The sequence below is a fragment of the Pelodiscus sinensis genome, chromosome 8 (genome assembly GCF_052426305.1).
Source record: "Pelodiscus sinensis isolate ZL-2025 chromosome 8, ASM5242630v1, whole genome shotgun sequence".
Classification (NCBI taxonomy): domain Eukaryota; kingdom Metazoa; phylum Chordata; order Testudines; family Trionychidae; genus Pelodiscus; species Pelodiscus sinensis.
In genome coordinates this window covers 70,363,960-70,386,265 of record NC_143059.1, presented here as the reverse complement: position 1 = coordinate 70,386,265, position 22,306 = coordinate 70,363,960, and the positions used below count along the sequence as shown (strand labels likewise).

General features: G+C 47.7%; 1 protein-coding gene across 3 annotated transcripts in view; it reads right to left on the bottom strand.

The window, feature by feature from the left end:
• SH3PXD2A (SH3 and PX domains 2A) overlaps positions 1 to 22,306 on the bottom strand; it is a 379,907-nt gene that overhangs the window by 295,848 nt on the left and 61,753 nt on the right. For all 3 annotated transcript variants that reach the window (XM_075935538.2, XM_075935536.2, XM_075935537.2), the window contains exon 2: positions 12,986 to 13,066. In XM_075935538.2, coding sequence (XP_075791653.1) covers positions 12,986 to 13,066 — 81 coding nt within the window. The remainder of the gene's footprint in view (positions 1 to 12,985; positions 13,067 to 22,306) is intronic.

Sequence of the window (22,306 nt, the reverse complement as noted above, 5' to 3'; positions counted from 1 at the left end):
GGGTTCATGACTGGGGTCGGGTTTCGGGATGTGGGCTCCAACTGGGCACTGCTTACCTCAGGTAGTTCCTGGGCTCAGCCCTGCCCTGGCCCTGCACCACTCCCCAAAGCAGCCAGCAAACTCCATCCCAAGTCCTGTTGTGCCCCCTTCCCTGCTCTGTGGAGACAGGATACAGGGTGGGAGAGGGGGCACTTTGACATCAGCGCCCCTCTTCTCCCTCCCCCGCACAGCAAGCAGGAGGCTCCTGGGGGTGGGGGAGGCAGCTCCAAGTCAAAGGACAGGAGATGTGCAGTAGTAGGGGGAGAGGAAGCTGAAGTGCTGGCACTTGACAGTCTCTTGGCCAAACCAGTCAGAGGCTCCAAGATCTCCCCATAGATCCTGATCCACTGGTTGGTGAGCACTGCTCTAGGCATACCAGCTCCAAGCCTCCCTCTTCCAGGGAGCGACCGGTCCCTGCAGCCATCCCCTGCCGCCCAGGCTGTAGCTGGCCCTGCCTGTTCCTGCACAGGTGAGCCCAGAGGTGAAAGGAAGCCGGTACCGCCCGGTACACAGGGCCCACCACGTCATCCCCGCTATGGAGAGCTAGCACCGCGTAGGGGAAAGACACTGGACCTCCCCCAACTCCTCCCGGGAGAACAGGGCTGGACCGGGAAGCTGTGGGCGGTACAGCAGCCAGAGGAGCTGCTGGCGTTCTCTTCCTGTCCCTGAACCCTGCTGCCCCCCAGAAGGCAAAGGAGCGGAACCCCCAGCCCCTCCCCTGCCCTGTCCTCAGACAGGACTCTAAATGGAGCTGGAGGAGATGCAGCTTCATGGAGGGGCGGGGGGCAGGGCTGGTGCTTCTGCCCTTCCCCCACTGGCAGGGGCAGAGTGGGACAGGGGCAGAACTGCTGGCAGCTCCTGGGGCTAGTGTACTGCCCCCAGGCCCCCACCCTCAGGTACTGTAAGACGGGGAGGAGAGGGGAAGAGCAGAGGGGCCCAGGGCTGGGGTGGAGTCATGGGGAGGGTCACATGCCCCCCCATACCAAGAGGAAATTAATTTTACTTTAACCCCTGCGTGAACCTCTCTCTCATTAGCTGCCTCCAGCCCAGAGCTCCTGTTTGCAGCCTAATTAGCTGATTGGGCTCCACTCTCCCAACTTAACCCTTGCAGGGCTCACGTGGGGAACTCTCCCATCACACTAGGCATTGTGGAGGAAGTTCATCTTTTCAGGGGAGTAGGCTGAGCCAGCTCCCTCTCACCACCAAAGCCAGCAGCCAAACTGCAGTGACAGCGTGAGTCCTAGTGGGCTGGGAACCTGGAGCCATGTTTAGCTGACCTGGGGCAGCTCCACTGCTGGATGATCTTTCCGTGCCACATGCTCTGCAGTACTACTCCAGAAGAGGAGCGAAGGACACAAGGGGGTGGGGGAACTCCTCATTGCAGGAGGAGTAACAGTAGTTCGAATTAGGAGCTTTAATTCGAACTACCTAGCCCGTGCCACGTGTAGCCACGGGCAGGTAGTTTGAACTACGGGGCATTTAAAAATGGCGGCACGCAGGAACATGCAAATAAAGCCCAGGATATTTAAATCCCAGGCTTCATTTGCAAGTTCGAATGACTACATTAGCCACCCGAGTTCGAACTAGGGTAGCAGTGTCGACGTACCCTCGGTGACGTGTGTCAGGGCAGTTTCTTTCACCATCCCAGTGTGTATGAGCTTTTCAGAGGACTGAACATGGATTGCAGAATGGGAGGCACTTTGCCATTCCCATCACGGCCCTCGTCTTTGTCTGACATGGAGTTTCTTTAGGAAAAACAAGTAAAAACTCAGAGTGTGTTCCAAGTGGATATTTAAATTTAAATAATGATGGAAACAGAAATTATAAACAACTCCTTTTATGCAAGGAAGATAAAGAGATAGAGACGTTGCCCCGGGCAGCTGTTATCTAAAGCATCAGAAGGAAAATCAGCATTAAAATAACAATTAAATGAGCTACAACAAACCACTTCCTGGCTCAATAATCACTGCAGCCATTTATTTTTCCCCGGGGCCTCTCGGTTCTCCTTTGTGTTCCCTACCATGGTAATGCCCAGTGTTGGGCTAAATTAACCTGCCACATTTCTAGACAAGATACATACCTGATAAAGCTCCTGTCTTGGCTACCTGAGATCATTTTAAAACTATTCAAGACTCCCAACCAGAGCTGCAGTATGGGATCCATAACATAACTATTACCCTTTCTGAATTCTTAGAGGGCTCGTGTAAAGGGCAGGGAAGGGCTTGTACCTAGAATTTAGTTTTCTATATCACCCTTAAAATATTCCATGTCTGACTTTACTACATGCAAATCTTGGTTCCCAGAGGCTGACAAGTGATGAGTGTTTACTAAGAAAGAGGATGCCTTTTCACCCCAGTAGCCTTGCATGGACCTCTCAGGAAAGACCAGGTTGAGGGAGCAATGTTCCGATTTCCTCTGAATTTTCACAGACTTGATTCCATTTCAATCCTATTTTTAAGGAGGCCGCTTTCAAACCAAATACTAACTTCCAGTTGCTCAAATAGTTCCTTCTCTCCAGACTCCCTTAATAGACAGGGGCCTGGACCAACGTCTTGGATCTGAACTTCATGGGTGCCTGGTCTGGATCCTGGGCAGCAGTACCCCATCTCAGTTATGGGGTGAACCTAGAGTCAGAATCCCAGGCAGCACCCTATGGTTGGGGGGAGTTCTGGTCTGATATTTGCAGCTCAGAGCCATCACTGTTCAAGACTGCAGCATAACCTAGAGCAGGGGGACTTGCACAGTGATATGGCATGGCTTCGAGGGCTGGGCGCTGAGGAACCATGGCTTTGTCAATGGAGTCCCAGCACTGCAGAACTAGGATACTGCATTGGCACTTTTAAAGACTTTCTTTTCCTTCATCCTCCTTCACCTCAGCTCCATCCTCTTTGCTGCTGAATTGCTGCAATTTCCAACCACCTCTCCACCCACTTTGACTCCTCTCCTCAATACACTTCTGATCCCCACCCCTCCTGTGGGCTAGGACCTCCTCTTATACATTGCTCCCAAAGTTCTGATTACAATAGAGAGAAGCGACATCTGCACTAAACTATGTCAGCTGCTCTCCTCTTCTGTCTCCACCTCCACCAGTAGCCGGATTCAGGGTGTATCTCAGCTAAACTGCCATTGCATGCTCCGGACAAACCAGTATTGGTGACCTAAATGGGCATCTTGCACAAGAGAAGACTGGAAAGGAACCTGACGGAGTTGAAGAATCTTTAACTAGCAATAAAAGGTCATTTGTTTACAGGGAACACCATTTGCGAACTCAGACATCTCCATCCATTCCTGTTCTTATGGGTTACAAAAAAACAAAAAACAAAACACTGGTTTTCCTCCATTGTGGCTGATGAGGTCTTAACTTTTGGCTTTTTTTAAGCTCCTTGTTTGTTTCTCTGCACCCCTAGCAACTTTAGCACTGATCTGAACTTACAAATTAATTACTGCCTCAGAACCAACAAAGGAAGCTCTATCACACAAAGGATTGTTTTTAGGTAGGACCTATACAAACAGTAATTGCTGAACTAGATGCTATTGTAATGAAAGAGCAAGAAACTCTGTGTGTAGGTTAGTGTACACAACTGCCCTCTGTAGGATGGAGTGGGCCCTATTCCACTGAACTTCATACAAGCTGTACTGTTAAAAGCCAACGCAGACTGTCTTTCAGCTCAGTTAAAAGAAATACGTTCTTTTGAAGCAGCAGGATCATGTTTCTAATCCCACTGTCTCCATAAAATTTGGAGTGACCATGGCACACAGCATAGTTATAACCGCTAAGTCCCAGATGGCTGTGGATTTATTACAATAATTTATACATTTTGTGGTGACAGAAAGGTGACTGTTTATATAAAGAAGAGCACAGCAGACCAGGAATCAGTGAGCAGCTGGCGCTCTGCTGATGAATCACAGTCTAGGTAAAAAAGACCAGAGTTACAGTTTGCAACGATAGTTTTTATGGGTAAGTTTTTGTTTAACGCATTCTTTGGTGCTCAGTTACTCCATTATTGCTCTATAAACAATCAGGGTGATAAGAGGAATAATAAATGAAGTTCCTGATGTATCATATTCAGCCTGAAAACAACTAAAGTGCTTCCCTTTTACTCATAAAATTCTTTATTTTTTTTAAATTTTCTACGTAGCTGCCAGTGAGTTGGCTCTCTGTGCTGCTTTAAGAAAACCAGCTTATATCAGCAAGACTGAATCTAGCAGCTATTTTCTGCAAACTGATCTGCAGAGTGAATGCTTGAATAAAGATTTATTTATTTGTCTTTTCAAAATTCTGACATTTCAGATGTCTCTTTGTTACCCAGAAATGTCAACGTGGGGTAATCACATCGGGAAATTTCATTCTGCCTACTTAACATTCTTCCTGCGCCTTCAGTTGGCATTTTATTCTTCATTTCACATCCTCAATTGTTGTGGTGTGTAGCTGCATGCTGGTGAAAATGGCTGCTGTATTTCACCACTTCAGAGGGGGCTGTATTTCGATACTGCAAGAAAGGATTCTTATATATGGGGCCAAAACTCACACCTGCAGTGAACATTGCCAGGTCCCAGGGAAATCAAAGGAAAGCCCAGACACTGGGGAACAGAATTTGATCCTTCTGTCCAGATTCTGATCTGCTCATAGTCTGACTCCACCGACCCCAAGAGGCAAGAGATCCCATTTACACATGTGCGAGATCAGAACAGAGCCTGTAAGTTCACTGGGCCATATTTATAAGTGACATGTAACAGAGTTTTTTATCACAGAAATTGCCGTGTTAGTCTGATCTTGGTAAAACAATAACAAAAGCGGTCATGTAACATTTTAATGACTAACAAGATGGTTTATTAGGTGATGGGCTTTCGTGGGGCAGACCCACTTCCTCAGATCATATTCGGAAAGTTTTTTATGTGACCTGCTGGTAAGTGGTTGAGGATCTTAGTGACTATGAAGTGGTATTGCTCACACATGGAGCAGGCTGCAAGAAGATGAGTCACACCAGCTTAGACTTACTTCTTAATGGCAATTTCCCCTTTTGCAAAACTGGGTTAATAACAACTCCCAATCTAACATGGGTGTTGGAAGGGTTAGTTAATTGCAGGCTCCACTTCTCCACTGCCTTACATCTTGTATAATCATTCACACCCCTGCATGGTGTCAAGTGCATCTAGATCAGAATATCCCACTTACTTGCAGCATGAGCAGCTTTTTACACCCATTTTAAACAATGATCACACCCCAGATAAGGCCATGAAGAATCAGGCTCCATGCCTATCAAGCTCTTACAATATGTTAAGCACTGTAGAATTTCCAGGCACCACAAAAAACTCATTCGGCCAACATTAGGGGAGTGCAGCACGGTAAATTACTAACTCATAGCCATATCGTGTTACAGTGACCAGTGAATCAATTTGCAATGCTGAGAGACCTAGGATGGCTTCTAACAACTCATGCTCCAGGTGAAAGGTTAGGGCTCTCTACAAACAGATGTTTTCATCCTTCTAGAGGGGCCTACCCCTTTTCAGTTACTAGGGGTGGTTAAGTGTGAACTTCCCCCAGAGAAAATGAAATCTGATGAAAGACCCTTGCTACTCCGGAGCCAACTCACTTCAGTCCAGTCCATGTCTAATCTGGTGGGAGGGGTGCTTTGCTAGAGGGATGCTTCTCTGTTGAAGCTGAATGCTCACTTCTTGCCTCCCCAAAGCAGGCAGAGTAGAGCTACAAATGAGGGGATGCTCTTGGAAACCCCCACCAATCGCTGATGCTCTCAAAGGCAGCCTAACGACAGATGCCCTCTCCTCTCTGGCCCTTTCCTTCTGTTCTGCTATTTGAGCTTTGCACTGGTATTCATTTCCCCCAGCCTGTGCACAAAAGGCCAAAGGTAGCTTGGAGTAAGTGGAAGAATCTCCCATGTGAGTAACTGGGCCAAATTCAGCAGTGATAGAAATCATGGTGCCAAGACTGAGTGTCAAACAAATGCAAGTTGTCTGCAGAATATCTTCCATGGATGTGATGGTCAGTGGGTGTGCAAGAAATACTGACGTGGCTTCGGGGGGCATATCACTAACCAATTGTGTCCATGAAAATGCAGAAGTGCATGCCTTGCACCATACCAAACATTGGTGGGACCAAAGCCATTGCTCATATAAGTGCAAAGGGGCTTGTGCTAAAATCATTAGGACTTGCACTGAATGCTATATACACACCACTATCAAGCCATACAAGTTAATGCCACTTTCATTTACCCCCAGTTCTCCTCTGCCATGCATCTTGCAGAATAGCTTTTCACATCCTATCTCATAGAGCTGGAAGTGACCTTGAAAGGCCATTAAGTCCAGTTTGCTGCCTACACAGCAGGACCAAGTACCATCCCTGACAGATTTGCCCCAGACCCCTAAATGGCCCCCTCAAGGATTGAACTCACCACCCCAGGTTTTGCAGGCCAATGCTCAAACCACTGAACTCTCTCTCCCCTCTTCAAGGGCTACTGCCAAGTGGGGATAAAAAGGCTCCTCTATCAGAATAGCAGCATTTGTACAGCTATTGACTTCAGTGCAATGTGCGTGTCCAAGCGCCATTCCAATAGAGTAGCATTTTTTAGGTCCATTTTGTATTTGCACTTCACGACTATAAGCAACTGCACGAGGTGAAAGGCAACAGATAACCAGACAAGGAAAGTACTTTATGGTACCGTTTAAGTGAATGTTGAGATAATCAATAATGTAAGTCCCATTTACTGAAATGTCAACCCAATACATACTCTGCTACTGCAATTGATCCATATCACCACTGGATGGGACTCTGTCACCAATTAAATTAGGAGATTACTGAAAAGTTTAATTTAAACCCCATTTTATAGATCTCCAGCCCTCAGCTGGAAGTGTTGGAGGAGGAATTATTTTATCAAGCATCACAGAACAGGTACCAGTTTAAATGACATTCATACACTCTCTGGTTCCATTCCGCAATCTTCAGCTCTTAACTTTCACAGCAAGTATAAACAAGTTGCCCTGTTCATTTTCCCAAAACAATTCTGGTCCGTCATTCAGATCATTTACACCTGTATAAATCTGGAGTCACTCCATGGAAGTTGCCTGCAATTTGCATCAGTGTAACAGATCCAGGGCTGACTCCTAGCACCTGCAGGGCTGAAGAAGAGGGTTTGCTAAAACCTATGTAGGAGAAATAGTATCTAGCACCTCCCAAGGAGATTGCAACTGGATCAGGGTGGGATTCTTTAAGGAAACAAAACAGTAGCAACAAAATTAATTATTTGTGTTCCTTTTTCTTCTCTTCCAGGAGACTCTGCAAGCTCCCCTGGAGTGCTATCTGGTATCACTGTCAACATCAGCCCTGACAGCTTTGATTAAGTCATTACAAGCCTTCCTTGTTATTCTGTGTCTATCCAGTAGCAAAAAGAAACACGTATAGGTGCACAGCAAAGCCCAGAAGTGCAGACACGATGGAACAAGCTTGTCTGGCAGAAAACTCCAGCTGTTTGAAACACACACGGTGCCTCTGAGTCGACTTTGCGTTAGACCACTGGTGATTCTGTAGGTGTGCTTGCTTTTGTGTTTACAGTGTTGTAGGGAGTATGTGGTAAGGAGTAAATGGACTTGATTAGGCAAAGACACACAGTGTGACCGGCTGAGCAAGCACACAATAAAATCTCTGCAGTGCAGTGATGAGTCAAATCCTATGGCCCTGAGTGTGGAATCTGACGTCTCCCTCATCCTGGTCTGCCTCCTAGGCATTCCCAGGGCTTGGCAAAGGAGTTATTGCCTTGCTCATCAGGAAACAGATAGTGTCCCCACAGCCTGCCCTTTGGGCCAAACCAAACCGTTCGGTCCGGACACCCCTGAGCTTTGCTTGGGTATTGACGCCTAGCACTGGATTTTGCAGCTCGGGCCCTGATGTCATGTCAATCCCCTCCTGGTGCCATGAAGGCTGCTGAAATTGTTTCAATTTTACGACTTCACTCCTTGCCACTCTGCAGCGCACCTGGGTAGGAGCCCCAGTCATGGTCTAGGACTCAGCACAAATACAGAAGAGAGACTGTCGCTGCCTCCAAGACCTCACCGTCCCATCTGAGAAGCATCATGTTCCCACAACCACTGAGGGGAACTCAAAAGTCCACTACGCAGCAACACAACTGCTACTGCACGCTGTAGAGTGTTACACCACTAGGGGCTCTCCAACCCCGGTGCGCTACAAAGCACCATGGCATCTTTCCATGGAGAGGAGTAGGCATGGTGAGCAGAGCTACAAACAACAGGAAGGCATCAACCAAAAAGGACACCCAGGGCAGCTACAACGGCTGAAGTGGCAACCAAGTTCTGCACTGGTGTAAGAGTGGCCATGGGGTAGGCCCACCGAGGGAGGGGAGACCCGGGGCTGGGAGACAACTTGCATTCCCCCTCCCTACTGTACCGCTCAAAGCCTCCATTTGCAGGCAGTGACAACGATATGGATTTTTGCCCTTTCTTAGGGAGTCACCAGGGCCGTGTCCAGACTCAGGGGTTTTTTCGGGAAAAGTAGCCTTTTCCCGAAAAAACTTCCCCTGCGTCCAGACTCAAGCCGCGTTCTTTCGAAATTATTTCGAAAGAACGCGGCTTTTCTTTCGATGGCGGTAAACCTCATTTCACGAGGAAGAACGCCTTCTTTCGAAAGTTCCTCTTTCGAAAGAAGGCGTTCTTCAATGTAAAGAGGCCGTCTTCGAAAGAGAGCATCCAGACTCGCTGGGTGCTCTCTTTCGAAAAAGCGGATTTCTCTTTCGAAAGATCCGCCTGCAGTCTAGACGCGATCTTTTGAAAGAGGCTCTTTCAAAAGATGCTTTCGAAAGAGCCTCTTTCGAAAGAAGCCTGCAGTCTAGACATAGCCCAGATGAAAAAAGGAGTTAGTGGCATTGAGAGGGAATCCCGTGAAACCCACCGTGGTCCTTGCCTTCCTGACCCCTCTCAAAGCGCCACTGCGAAAGCGTCAGGTGACCTCGTTTCATGTTTTAAATCCCTGGTGCTGAGCTGCTCATCTACTGTACATGGGAGAGAGACAGTGAGAGAGACAGCGAGGGTGTGTCTAGACTACAGGGTTTTTTCGAAAAAAGGAACCTTTTTTCAAAAAAACTTCACCTGTGTCTAGATTGGCGCTGTGTTCTTTCGAAATTAAATCGAAAGAATGTGGCAGTTTTTTCGACCGCGGTAAACCTCATTTTACGAGGAATAACGCCTTTTTTCGAAAGGGCTCTTTTGAAAAAAGGCGTTCTTTAATGCAAACAGAGCTTTTTTTGAAAGAGAGCATCCAAACTGCCTGAGAAGCAGCATCCGCCTCCACCATGCATATGGAGTTACATAAAACCCTACAGAAAAGAGACAATCACCAGGTGGGTGACGGGCTGGTTGGAGGCTCCCCCCACCTCCCAGGCAGGACTGTCCCAACCCCAAGCTTCCCACTCCCCAACAGCCCTTTACAGTAGGCAAGGTGGGAGAGGCTGCAGCTCCCCGCCCCCCACATTCACTGCTGGTCATTCCCCTTCATCAGGGAGCGAGGGGAAGGTGCACAGATCGCTCCAATCTTCAATCTGGCTGGGGAGCATCTGGATCTGCCCCAGCTGGGAGACATGCACCTTTCCCCCAGCTGTGTCTGCTGGACCTGCAGTGGCCATGGAGAGGTGCTTCTCACCTGGCCCCTCGGTGCTGCAGAGAGAGAGGGCTGAAGTTGTCCTCTCTCCCCAGGCCAGCCTGCGTCTTGAACCCCTCCACCCACACACCTAGAGCAATGATTTACATGAAGAAAAATAAAAATTAATTGAATGTAATGATCGGCACAATGCCAGGTAAATCGTCTAGTAGAATTGCAATTAGTCATGTTAAGAGGGAAGTGGATAGACTGCATGTCTCTTTGTGGATGGAATTGGGGATATTCATCTTCACCAGGAGGCCAGTCTAATTAAAACGAACACAATAGCAATAACACTTTGTATCCAGTAGTGCTTTGAACCCACTGATCTCTGAGCTCCTTACGATAGCGTGCGATCATCACTGCCCTGCTTTGCAGATGGGGAAACCGAGGCACAGAACAGTAAGGGATTTGCAAGCTGATTTGGGATGAGGACTCCGGTCACCTGACTTCAGGCCCTGCGCTCTAATCACTGAAAGGCTGTCTTCCCTTCCTTCTGAATTAATGCTGCAAATTTCTTTGACCACCAGTGCCCTTCCAAATGGCACAAAGGACGACTCCAAAAAATCCCAGGGAGGGAAAAGGGTTAAACAAGGGAATTTCATTTCTTTCTTGTAATATTTTCGTGTGGGGGGGAGCCATGTTGTACAAGCAGGAGTTTTTTCACTGGCGCTAAGCACTTGCACTTATCAATGGGACCTTTCAGGAGTCACTCTCCCTGATTGAGACATCATTTCCTGTCCAACACACTAACCCCATTGATAACTTCAGCTTGATGGGAACTTTTCAAACCCACCAGGAAAGGCTGGGAGACCCAGAAGAACATATACATGAAAACAGAACTGGAGATTAAAAAACAAAGAGAGAAAGAAAGAAACAACTGCATTGGCCATGACTCTTACTCTAATACAAATACACATTTCGAAATGCTCATCAGTGAACTAGCACAGCATCAGCCCTAGAGAACCAGCTCCACTCGGGGCTCATCGTCTCTGGCTTTGGTACGGACCAGTCCACGCACTTCAGCCCAGTCAGTAGATGGGGTGGGGGGAATGCAAAAGGAAACACAGGAAAGATGACGAATGTTCCCTTTTCTGCCTCCATTCCATGTCACTTCATCCGTATCACAAACTAGGGATTTGGGTCATGGGACTTGCAACGCGAAGGTCAAGCTTTCGATTGAAGAAACTAAAGCACTCCAGCCTGCATTTTTCAAACGCGAGCAGTGATTTGCGGTGCCCAGCTACAGACACTTCAAAGGGAGCCGATTCTGAAAGTCTGGCCTCTCTAAGGAGTCTCATGTCGGCCACCCAAAAATTGAGGAACCTGTTCCTTGCAGGTTCGGCATAACAAACAGAGTGGAGCTCATCAACCATGACACGGCTTTGAAGTTTACCGCTGGCTGTGCACATCCATGAGGCCAGCTAGAGGGAAGGTGCTTAGTATTCTAAATCAGCGGTTCCCAACCTTTTCCAGATGGGGACCCATTTTGACAATTCAGGAAGACTTGGTGACCCAAAGCAATTCAAAAAATGGGAGAAGGAGAGGGAGCAGAGCCACCTGCGGAGACACTGGTGACCCTTTTGAAATGAAATGGCGACCAATATTTGGGTCCCGACCCATAGGTTGGGAAACCCTGTTCTAAATACACATAGGCCCAAACCACAAGCTTCAGAAATGGATCAACATTTCCCCAACATTCAGGAGTGCTTGGATCCAGGGTTTGAGCGCTGAGCTCTCACGAGTGTGACAGAGCTATCAGTGCACTTCAGAGTGATTTTATAACCCCAGCTAATTATGTTCTAGCTGTCTGAAGATGGCAGTGGGTCTGGATTATTGCTAATTAGGATGCAGGAACCATCCAACTAGTCTTCCAACAGCCTAAGAGCAGCATAATAAATAATTTAACTGCTGGAGTCAAAGATGAATTTTGTAATTTGGGGAAACACACAAGTAACTATAAAGAAAAGTTTCATTCAACACTGGTGGCTGCTGGAGCAGCAATGATGAAACAGCATACAGTAACATCAAAATACACAGACATGTAGCACAGTAAAGGAAGCATCTTGTAGTGTTTAAAGCAGGGGCCTGGTCGACACTACAAAGCTCAGTCGAACTAACTACATTACTCAGAGCTCAGGATGTAAGCGAGGAGTCAAGTAGTAGCCTAGGCTTATCGGGGAGTCAAGTTGACTACTTGCTTTCCTCACCTTGCTGCCTCTGTATCAGAGGCAGCAAGGGGGAGGGGTGTAGCAGGAGCCAGTGCTAGTGGAGAGCCAGCTTAAAAGCCAGTTCACCCCAGCACCATCTCCGCCGTGCCGCCTGCTCCCCCATCTTCCCATGCTGCTGCCTCTATTAGAGGCAGCAGCAGGGAAGGGGACTGGGGAGGCTGGGGAGCTGGGACCCCCCGCAGACAGGGGCTGCTAGATCCACTGTGAGCCGGGGCTGAGCCAGGCTTGCTCAGTCCCAGCTCGCACCGGGTTGGGGACCTACCCCAGCTGCAGCTCTGCTGTTTAAATGTAGCAGGATCCAGGCTGCCTGCGTGCCCGGCCCCTCCTACATTTAAACTGCAGAGTCGCAGCAGGGGTAGCTCCTTGACCTGGCGTGAGCCAACCAAGCACCTTCCCCTATCGACGAATCGCATAGGCAATACATTGTATCGACTACACGATCAGCCAGATACCCACCTCTTAACATCCTTAACTCAGGGCTGTGAAAAAATTCCTAAAACCTGACCTAATCCCTGATGTAGACACCTCAATGGAATAATACAGGTCAAGAGAAGAATTCTTCCTCTCTCAGAGCGCTGAGTTTACTACAGTGACGGAAGAACTCTTCTGTCCCTGTAGGACATGTGTACCCTAGAGAAGCAGAGTTGCAGCTGTGGCATTGTGGGATTTCTGGGTATTCTGGGAGACAGAGGATTGGTTAATTTTAAAATGGTTTGGGAGTCAGGAGTCATGTTCTATTCCCACCTCTACCACTGACTCGAGCAAGCCACTTCTGTAAAACCAGTGTTTGAAGTTGAAGCCCTCGTTACAAATCTGGGCCTAAACTTCTCAATGGCTTAATTAACTCTTCTGTAAAACAGGAAGGATAATGCAGGATTTACCTATCTCACATCCTGTGAAGAGTCATCAAAGTCTGCAAAGTGATTTGAGATCATTTGATTGACTAGCCTATAGAGAGAAGTGGCAAGTCTTATTGAAGGTTATGACAACGATGTGGAAATGTACAAGCAGATACAAATCAGATTATCAGTAAGTAAAACAAACTGTGTGTTACCTGCAGGTCAAAGAACTTGCTGTACCTCCGGTAGATGATCTGGGAAGTTGAGTCAGACCATGTTACATTTATGATATATACCTGTTTGGGGGAAGAAAAAAAAACGTCAGCACGGTGCCTAAGGAGTCCTAAAGCATTGGCTGAAAGTCAAAGATAGACAAATCAAGACCAATATGTGAGTCTATATAAGGAGATGATTTCAAAATTTTAGTAAGTTTGGCAGTCTAATCCCACTCAGTCCTGTGTACACACAAGAAGGAACACAGCCCCAAATTCAAAGTTAGTCTAAGCTATAGTTTGGCACAGAGCATCGTCCTGCTCTCATAGGGCTGAGCGGGACAGCTAACACTTGGAGGGACTGGCACTGTCCAGACAGGCTTCCTTTCTCCTAACACCAGGCATCTGCAGCTACTCTCCCTGTGTCCCTACCAGGCACCAAAGCCTTTATCCCTGTCTCCTGCACAGACAAGCTTCACCCTTGTGGTACAAAGTTCTGTTGTCCCTGAAGAGTGAAGTTGTTAGCCACAATCCTTATCCCAGAGCTTGGGGCTCTTTTAGATTTCCTGGATCTAGACCACAGAGCATCTTGAAGACAAGGACTGAGACCCTGTATGTAACTGGATATTGCATGAGAAGACTGTAGAAAACAGGTTTGATGTCTTTATGGTAGCCTATACTACTTACTGCTGCAGCAGTGCCTAGGGACACCAATTGAGATGAAGGCCTGATTGTGCTAGCCGCTGTGTAGATACATCCTTGCTCTGAAAAGTTTGTGTTGTAATCCCAGCCCCAATGGGAGCAAAACTCCCTTTGTCTCCAGTAAAGTCAGGGTTTCATTAACAGCCTTTACAATGGAAATTTAATCTTTTGAGTTTCAAAGTCTCTGTAAATCTCGTTGATTTGTTTTATTTGATTCTACTTCATTGGTAGATCCTAGCAGGTGGGTAAGAAAAGCACCTTAACTAACCATGTGGGCTATTAGCTAGAAATACACAGGATCTAATTCTGCTGTCTGGGAATGAGGTGTAAATCTGGAATGACTTGATTAATTTATGCAGACAGGCAAAATATCAAATTCATCTTGGGAAAGTAGGGATGTAAATCCCACTGAACTGGTTAACATGATGTTTAACCGGTTAACTGATTAAAGGGGAGATGGGTGGAAGGGGCTGCCAGGGTTAGAACATCCCCCTGCTGCAAGCAGGAGCTGCTCTAGGCTGGCCGGCCTGTCTGCAACATGCCCGGGGCCCGCCACAGAGAAGAGATGCGCAGCCCTGGCTGGAGTGCTCCTACCCTCAGTGGGTCTTGCAGGGCCGAAGCAGCCCCCTGCCCACGGCAGGCAGGGAGCTGCTCCAGCCCCCACCAGTTAACTGGAATTAGTAATCACCCTTAATGGGTGATGCTTAATGGATAAGCACCATTAAGGCCATTCTAGTGGTCTCAAAAGCCTCAAATACTACTCTCCTCCTTCCACAGGAATCTCTGCTCCTCATTTATCCAGCTGTACCGGCCTTGGATTTACTGACAATCTTTGCATGAAAGGCTGGCTCAACTCCCATTACTTATTCACCAGCTCGCCTCATAATTTTCAGCTAGGGTCATTACAAAACGATTAATGATATCCCTGAGGACAGTGACTTCAGATGAAGAATGAGTTCCTTGGGAGCCGGTATCCATGCAAATGCGACTGCAATAGAGAAACAGTGGGGTGGATAGATGGATGGATCGATGGCAGACCTGAAAATGCCTGACAAATATGGAGAACTGTCCCTCATTCAAATGTTCCGAAGGCTGGCAGGGAAGGAGTCAGATCTAGCTGCTATGTATAAATTTGAGAGCCAGCTCTTGTGCATTTCATCCCATCTTCCCGATATTTCAAAATCCAGCCAGCTCACAAGAATGGAGCAGGAAAGAGAGAAACTGCAAACAAGCCTGTGGCTTTGATATTTTGTAAGGCTGCATAGAGAGGTTTGGAGTTTCTGCAACACTCCAGTCCGCAATGTGGGAAGCAAACAGATTTTTCAGGGTGGGAAGCCAGCATATAGTTGGTTTTTTTTTTTTAAATGATTACTAACATTTTGAACTGGTCAGTTTTTGATGTTCCTTAAGCCTTTAGCACAGATGTAGAATATGCCGTGTGCACCTACATATACACTGCATGCAAGAAAACCTGCGAGCTAGAATCTCTGAGTTGTTAGACGGTATCTCAAGGGTCATTTCCTTATTTAGAATCCCCCAAAAAGACTGCATTACACATAAAAAAATCTGTTTAAACAACTTCATGAAGGCTGCCAAGTCAAACACTCAAAAGATAGGAAATGCAAGAATTAAGGCTCCTTATGCAACCCTTACTTCAATCCGGCTGTGTGTATGCATGATGATTCCATTATTCCAGCTAGCCTATCGCCCTGTTTCTGACAGAGGCCAGTACCTGCTGCTTCAGAGGCAGTGGCAAGAACCTCTGCCCTAAGCAGCTATGGAATAACCCTCTGTGGGCATCAGGACTCATCTCCCCATTTTACAGATGGGGAAAATGAGGCCCAGGGATTGGAGAGATTAGTACTGAAGTCACTGGCAAAACTGTCAGCACCTTTTTCAGTGGAAATAACTGATCCTTATGTTCTTATCCTGCCCCGTATTGTCAGTTTTGGTTGGAGTAGTCCTGGAGGTTTCCTTCATGTTACATAATCCTGGAGTCTCGCGATCCTAGCAATGGTCCCACACTTGGACTGGTAGCAGCAGGGAGGTTCCTCTTGCCTCCTAGAGAAGCAAGGGAAGCAGGAGAGACAGCAGGGATTCCTCTCCCGGCAGGAGGGGCAGAGGTGCCTGCCGGGTACCTTCTCTCCACTCACTCCCCTCAGAAGAGGTAGCTGGCAGCAAGAGAGATCACAGTATTTACCCCCAAAAGCCAGAGTATCTGTTTGAACAGATACACCAGACCAACTCCAGCACTCCTGCCCTGCCTGAAGGGGTGTGATGGTGGCGGATGCGAGAGTAGAGGAGCTCGGAGTTAACACCTCTCTGAGATGCATGGGGCAGGTCAGCCCTCTCACGGCTACTGTTTCAGCGACAATTGGATCCAGTTTTTGAGCTTTCATCTACAATCGTGTTGGCTACAAGTTTACCTCATTTTTTTTAAGATTAGATTCTGATGGACTCACGTCACTGCTGAAACTAGGACCCTTTGACTGACTTTCTCTCTGAACACAGCCTCAGTTTTGGCATGTTCGCATTCTCATCCAAGGCCGCAGTTCAGACCCATGTCTAGCTTGCTAACACTCTAAGGGTACCTCCCGCAGCAGCAAGCCTCTCAGCCCAGGTGGACAGATTTGGGCTCACAGGGCCTGCAATACCATGTTAAGACGGCCTGTGTAGACACTGTGGCAAAGGTGAGAGGTTGGATTCTAAGCTAGAGGTCGAGGGATGCCTTGAACCCTGAGCCACAACTTCAAAGCACCGTCCACAACACAGCTATGTTTAGCGTAGCTGCATGAGCTATGGGAACCCGAGTCTGGTGGCCTATGCTAGGAGGTTGGCTACAGCAGGCTGTGCAGATATTTTGGTAATGTAGGGACCCCTGAAATACCCACAGATGTGAAATCGGCCTGTGAAAACTGAGACAGGCTTAGAACCAGAGGCAATTGCATAGCTGGTGCCATGAAATGAGCTCACTTTTCAGCAAGACGGTCACTGAGGGGCCGCAGCTCAGCAATGCTAGTGCTGATGAAAGACGATTTTCAAACACAATCTATAACACGTGGGGCTAGGAGCCGTTCTCCCCGTTTCAGTTGGAAGAACAGTGAGCTGAGACACAGAAGCAGCCTTGAACAAACAACCCAAGCACCCCAATGATGACAAATGGAGAGAATTTGTCCTGGGCTACTCATTCTATTGTTCTGTTGTTTTAAACCAGTCTGGTGAGCACAGGCTAAGGCAGACTCTGCACAGGTGCAGAGTGTCTGGCTTTTTGATGAAACAGATGTTGTTTCGCAGACACCCCTCCATACAGCTTGAGTTTCCATTACCAATCAGGGGAATGTAACCGAGAAGCAGCCCAGGCTAACCCATGGGTCTGATGGATAAAAGTTGCACACGTTTTGCTTTTTAAATGGCAGCAGCGTTGCAGTGGGATTGGAAAGAAGGACTCTCATGGCACTACAACACTTTTTTGTTTATGGTGCAGGGACCAGCTGCCCCAGGGGAAAACCACTTTAGTGACTGGGCAGCTACCCAGTGGGCCACATTCTCAGCATTTGCTCCATTGATCTCAATGACCTTTTTATTCTACTTCCGAAGTGGGGTAGGGTGCATCTCAGAATGGAGAAATGCTTGGCCACTTGAGCTTGCAGTGTACCCAGCCATACAAAAGGAGATATTTGCTGACCCACCATATTCCTTCAGGCAGCATGTTTTTACTCTGAACGGTGATGCTACAGGACAAGATTCCCAGCGATGCAGACCTCTTCTTCAGGTCTGAGAAAGGTCCGAAGCATCACAGCTAACCAGGATCCAAAGAGCACTTTACCATAAGGAGTTAGCTCTTATTCCGAGGGACCATTCAAGGGGAAGTGGCCTGCTAACACCCCGTAGTCACAGGGTGGTTCAACCCCAAGCTCTGGAGGGTCCCGCAGGGCCCAGGGTGGCCTGTGGGATTACTGGGGGTTTGGCATAACAACAGGGGCCAGGCTACCCCCTGCACTCACCAGCAGCAGCGAGAATTGTGGGAAGCGGAGCAACCTGGCTCCAGCCTGCCCCTCTCCCCGAGATGGCGGGGAGCCAGACTCACGGGACTGCAGTGGGCTAGGGCCAGGTGGCTCCCTTCCCATCGCTGCAGTACGTGTGGGGGGAACCTCTGCTGCCAGTGCCAGGCCTACGGGCAATCCCCTGAGTCGCGTCCCTCAGGGGAGGGGGCTTGGAAGGAGGAGTGCAATGCGGGTGGGAGGGGCGGAGCAGGGCAGGAAGAGGTGGGAGCAGGTCTTGGGAGAACGGGCAGAGTTGGTGCGGGAAGAAACAGGTGTGGGCTTTTGGGAAAGTGGTGAAGTGGGGGTGGGGTAGGAAGAGGTGGCTCAGAGCCTGGGGCAGAGGGGAGGTTGTCCCAGGCCCCACACCATGCTAGGGACAGTGCTGAAATGGGGAGCAAGTGGGTTACAGATTCTTGTAATAAGCCATAAATGCAGGGTCTTCATTAAGACCACGATGTTAAGCATCTGTTTTGTGAGCAGGTCCTGGCTTCCTCAACAGAGGATGTGAGTAGGGACGGTAAGAAGCGTGTAATTTGTTAATCATGTTGTCAACTACCTGATTAATCAATAGGGTTGGCACTGCAAGCACTGAGTCCTGGCTCACGCCAGGTCCTGGAACTTACCCTCACTGTGGCTCTGCAGTAAAAGTATTTTAGGAGCCAGGCAGGCAGGCAGTCTGGCTCAGCAGCTCCCAAGACCCAGTGAAAGTCCGGACAGAGCCGGGCTGCTGGCCAGTCCTCTAAAAAAATATACTTGGGGGGAGGGGGAAGGGAATGCGTGTAGTTGATAAAATTTATCAATACGTTTTTTCTTGTTGTTTGATTGACTACACTGTTACATCCCTGAATGCCAGCGCAGATTCTGTGGGTGCGCTGGGGCTGGAGTTCAGTATCCACCAGCAGCGAAGCTCTTCCTTTCCTCTCCCTCCCCCCAGCACCTCTTGCCTGCCAACAGCCCTGCTGATCAACTCTTCCCTCTTCCTCCCAGCACCTGCCATCCACCACAAACAGCTGTTCTGCAGCGGGCAGCATGCTCCAGGAGGGAAAGCGAGGGACAGGGATGGAACATGGAGGTGGGGCTCAGAAGAAACAAGGTGGGGGTGTGGGCTTGAGGGAAGGGACAATGTGGGGGTGGGGCATGGGGTGCAGGAGAGGATGAGCACCTCCAGGCTAGAAGGGAAGTCAGTGCCTATGACAGAACACAGGCACCCAAATTTCAGCCATCCCCCAACGCATCAGAGAGAAATAGTGTCATGTACTTATCGACTGTGTCAATGTTGATATAGCAACTTGCAGTCACATAGCACACTCCTGTACTGTGGGGATTGTACGACCCCGAACAGGAGATGCGGCTGGAGATGGTACCGGGGTGGGGGTGGGAGTGGGGAGAAACACTGCCCACATGGCTCCGCCCACTGCCCCTTCTGCTGGCAGTGCCCCAGCAGCTCCCTTTGGTTGCAGTTTCCTATTCCTGGCCATTGGAGCTGTGGGGTGCGGAACCTGCAGGCAGGAGCAGCAGGCCAAGGCTTCTGCCCCCTTCCCTCCTGCCACACACACATGGGGCCGCACTGGCCATGCCTGTGCACAGACCACCAGCATGGGGCTGAAGCAGGCAGGGAACCTGCCACGTGCCAATTATGATCAACTGGAAGACTGCTGGGATCAACCAGTCGATCACGATCGACTGGTTAGCGACCACTGGTATAAAGGATGGAATGCATGGGCAACGCTGTATCCGTATGTGTGTTTATATGTATGTCATAATATTTGTGTATGTGCATGGGAAGGGCATAGTATGTGTGGCTGGGGGAAAATCACACAGGGTATAGTACTGATTTGTGTTTCCATTGGATGTCTGTGTGTGTGTGTGTGTGTGTTCAATTCACACCTGAGGGAACTGGTTTTTTGGAGGAAATGTAATGAAATCTGATCTTCCGACTTTACCAGTGGCTATTCCATGATAAGATGCATTGTTTCATCCCCATCCATAGCCCCATGGAGCCTTAAAAAGCCAGTTAACAAATATAAACACAAATACCACCCCCAAGAGTGTATGTTTATTTGGCTTTCTGTGAAACCTGGATGCTTAGCCTCAGTAATTAATGCCCGGCTCCAGTTCCGGAAGGAATCAGAGCAGAGGTAGGAAGAGGTTGCATCTTCAAACAAACAAGAATCTAATTATGCTTGTGAGGCACAGGCCTTTCAATAAAGTTGTTGGCTTAGCACCACTTTCTACCTGGTCCCCCGCTGGGACTGTTTGAGCTTTAAAGTATTTTGATACAGTGCTTGTGTTTCCACAACCAGTGGGTGGTCAACACAGCCAGCCATGTGAGAGTTGCAAGAATTCCTCACAAATGCAAAAGCAAGAGACGTTTTGCCCCAAGAAAATAGTGAGAAAATTATTTAGCAATTAAATGCCTCTTGCTCAGCTAACTGTAATCTGGAGGGCTTGCCTCCATATAAAAGCTGTACCAAATGAACTACATTGTTTTAGAAATGCATAGTCAAATCATTGCTCAAATGGAACGCAGGCAAGGGCTGAGAATTAGAGCTTCGTCTATAAATCCACAGTGTGAACTTTGGAGAAGTGTAGTAACAGTGCTGTTATTTGGAATAAGTTCATGCAAGCAAATGCCTACTGAACTATCTTCTCCAGAGCACTGATCCTGGCAGGTTATAAGAATTTCTTCTTGTCTAAAAAAAGGGTTTTCACAACACTAATCAGTGTGCAGGATAAATATCAGTGACAATTTCTGAGAGCTGTGTGCAATGCATCTGTAGGGAAATTGGAGATGAGATTTTCACAAGCACTCAATATTGACCTAAATCTGCTCCCTCTGACATCAACTAACTTTTAATAGGAACAATTAGTCCAAATTTCAGCACTTCTGAAACCCCACCTTTGATCACAACTAGCTACCTCTAAACCCCGAACCATTCAAAGGAGCACACCTCCCAAAGCGCACTGAAGTCATTAAGACAGCCAGTATCTTTGGGCTAAATTCAACTGGTAAAAATGGGTATAGCTCCACCAACTTGAATTAATTGACTTCTCCCTGGGACTGAGCCAATTACCCACTGGAGTCAATGGAAAGATTCTCATTGACTTCAACGGGTGCCGAAAGGAAGTCCCATGGAAACAGATGTAGTCATTAAAGTGTCTACAAAAAGATACTGACAAATCACAGGAAATTCAGAACAGAGCAACAAATTGATTATGGGGCAGCAGGGACTGCCTTGATTTAAGGGACAATTACAAGAACTGTAAGTGAAATTCTGCCCACAGAGGTTTGCCATTGACAACAGTGGATCCAGGATTTCACATATATCTTTGTTAAATTATAATTAACAGGGGCATGTTTACAGCTATCTGGGTAAACATTAAAGTGGTAAAAAGTTTTAGGTGCACTTCAAGAGGGAAGACCTAGAAACAATGAGATGAAACCAAGCAAAAGAAATATCCAATGAGCAAAATTATATATATATATATATATATAAATTAACAGCCTCGAGCATCTTTCATGCAAGTCCCAACATTTCTTTGTCCCGTCCAACTTTAAATGGCTCAGGCATTTGTTATGAGGGAAATGGATGATGTGTTAACTTCTGCTACAGATCTGCTTTCACACTCCATACTCAATGTCAGATCTGCAGGCTTCAATAACCAAAAAAACCCCTGGGAGAGTGAGTTTGATTCTGTTTTTGGCTCATACAATATTTAAGAATTGTTAAGTAGATTCCAATGGCAGGACAAACCTCTGCTCTCAGTTTCTCAGATACTGTAAACCAGGAGTCAGCCTATGGACTTGAGAGAAAAACTGGACAAGCAAAGTTACGTAGGCGGAACCAAGGGCAGACGTGGCCTGTAGAATTGTTGTTACTGGTGATGACACGTGACCATGCAGCAAGCCAGGTACGAAATAACCTGGTTTGAGACATTCAGACTCCAGGGTTTGGTTCACAGAACCCCACAACTTTGTATCTGTATATGGTTTAATATTGCACAGGCAACACAGAACTCTATAAAATTCCAATTCCACAGAGTGAGCATGTTAAAATTGTTCTTCTTTTCCACATTTCTCTCATTGCCTTTCTTCCTGTTCAGAGACCTATGGCCTATTTATACAAAGGACAATTGTACCAGGGTAGCTAAACTGATGCACTTACCCCAGTACAGATTCCCAGGATGCATACACTGCCAAACAGTAAGTTACCATGCAGCAAGCCAGGTATGAAATCTATAGTGCACCAGCTTGGCCTGCAATACTGTACCATGTCTGTCATTCCAGCGGTTGGCTGACTGGGAGACAGAATTCCTGGGAGCATTAGAAGCAGATCTGTGTGGAAGCCAAGGAGGATGAAGGCTTTTTTGTACATTTGATATTGGAGCTTATCACTGCCTATCCTTATTTCCTTTAGCCAAATTGCAGTATTTTAGTAAAGCATTTGCTACGGTCTTGCATGGCCACCTTATCAATACACTAGGGAAATACAGACTAGATGGGGCTACTATAAGGTGGGTGCATAACTGGCTGGATAACCGTTTTCTCAGAAGCTTCAGTGGGGTAGCCCCGAGTTAG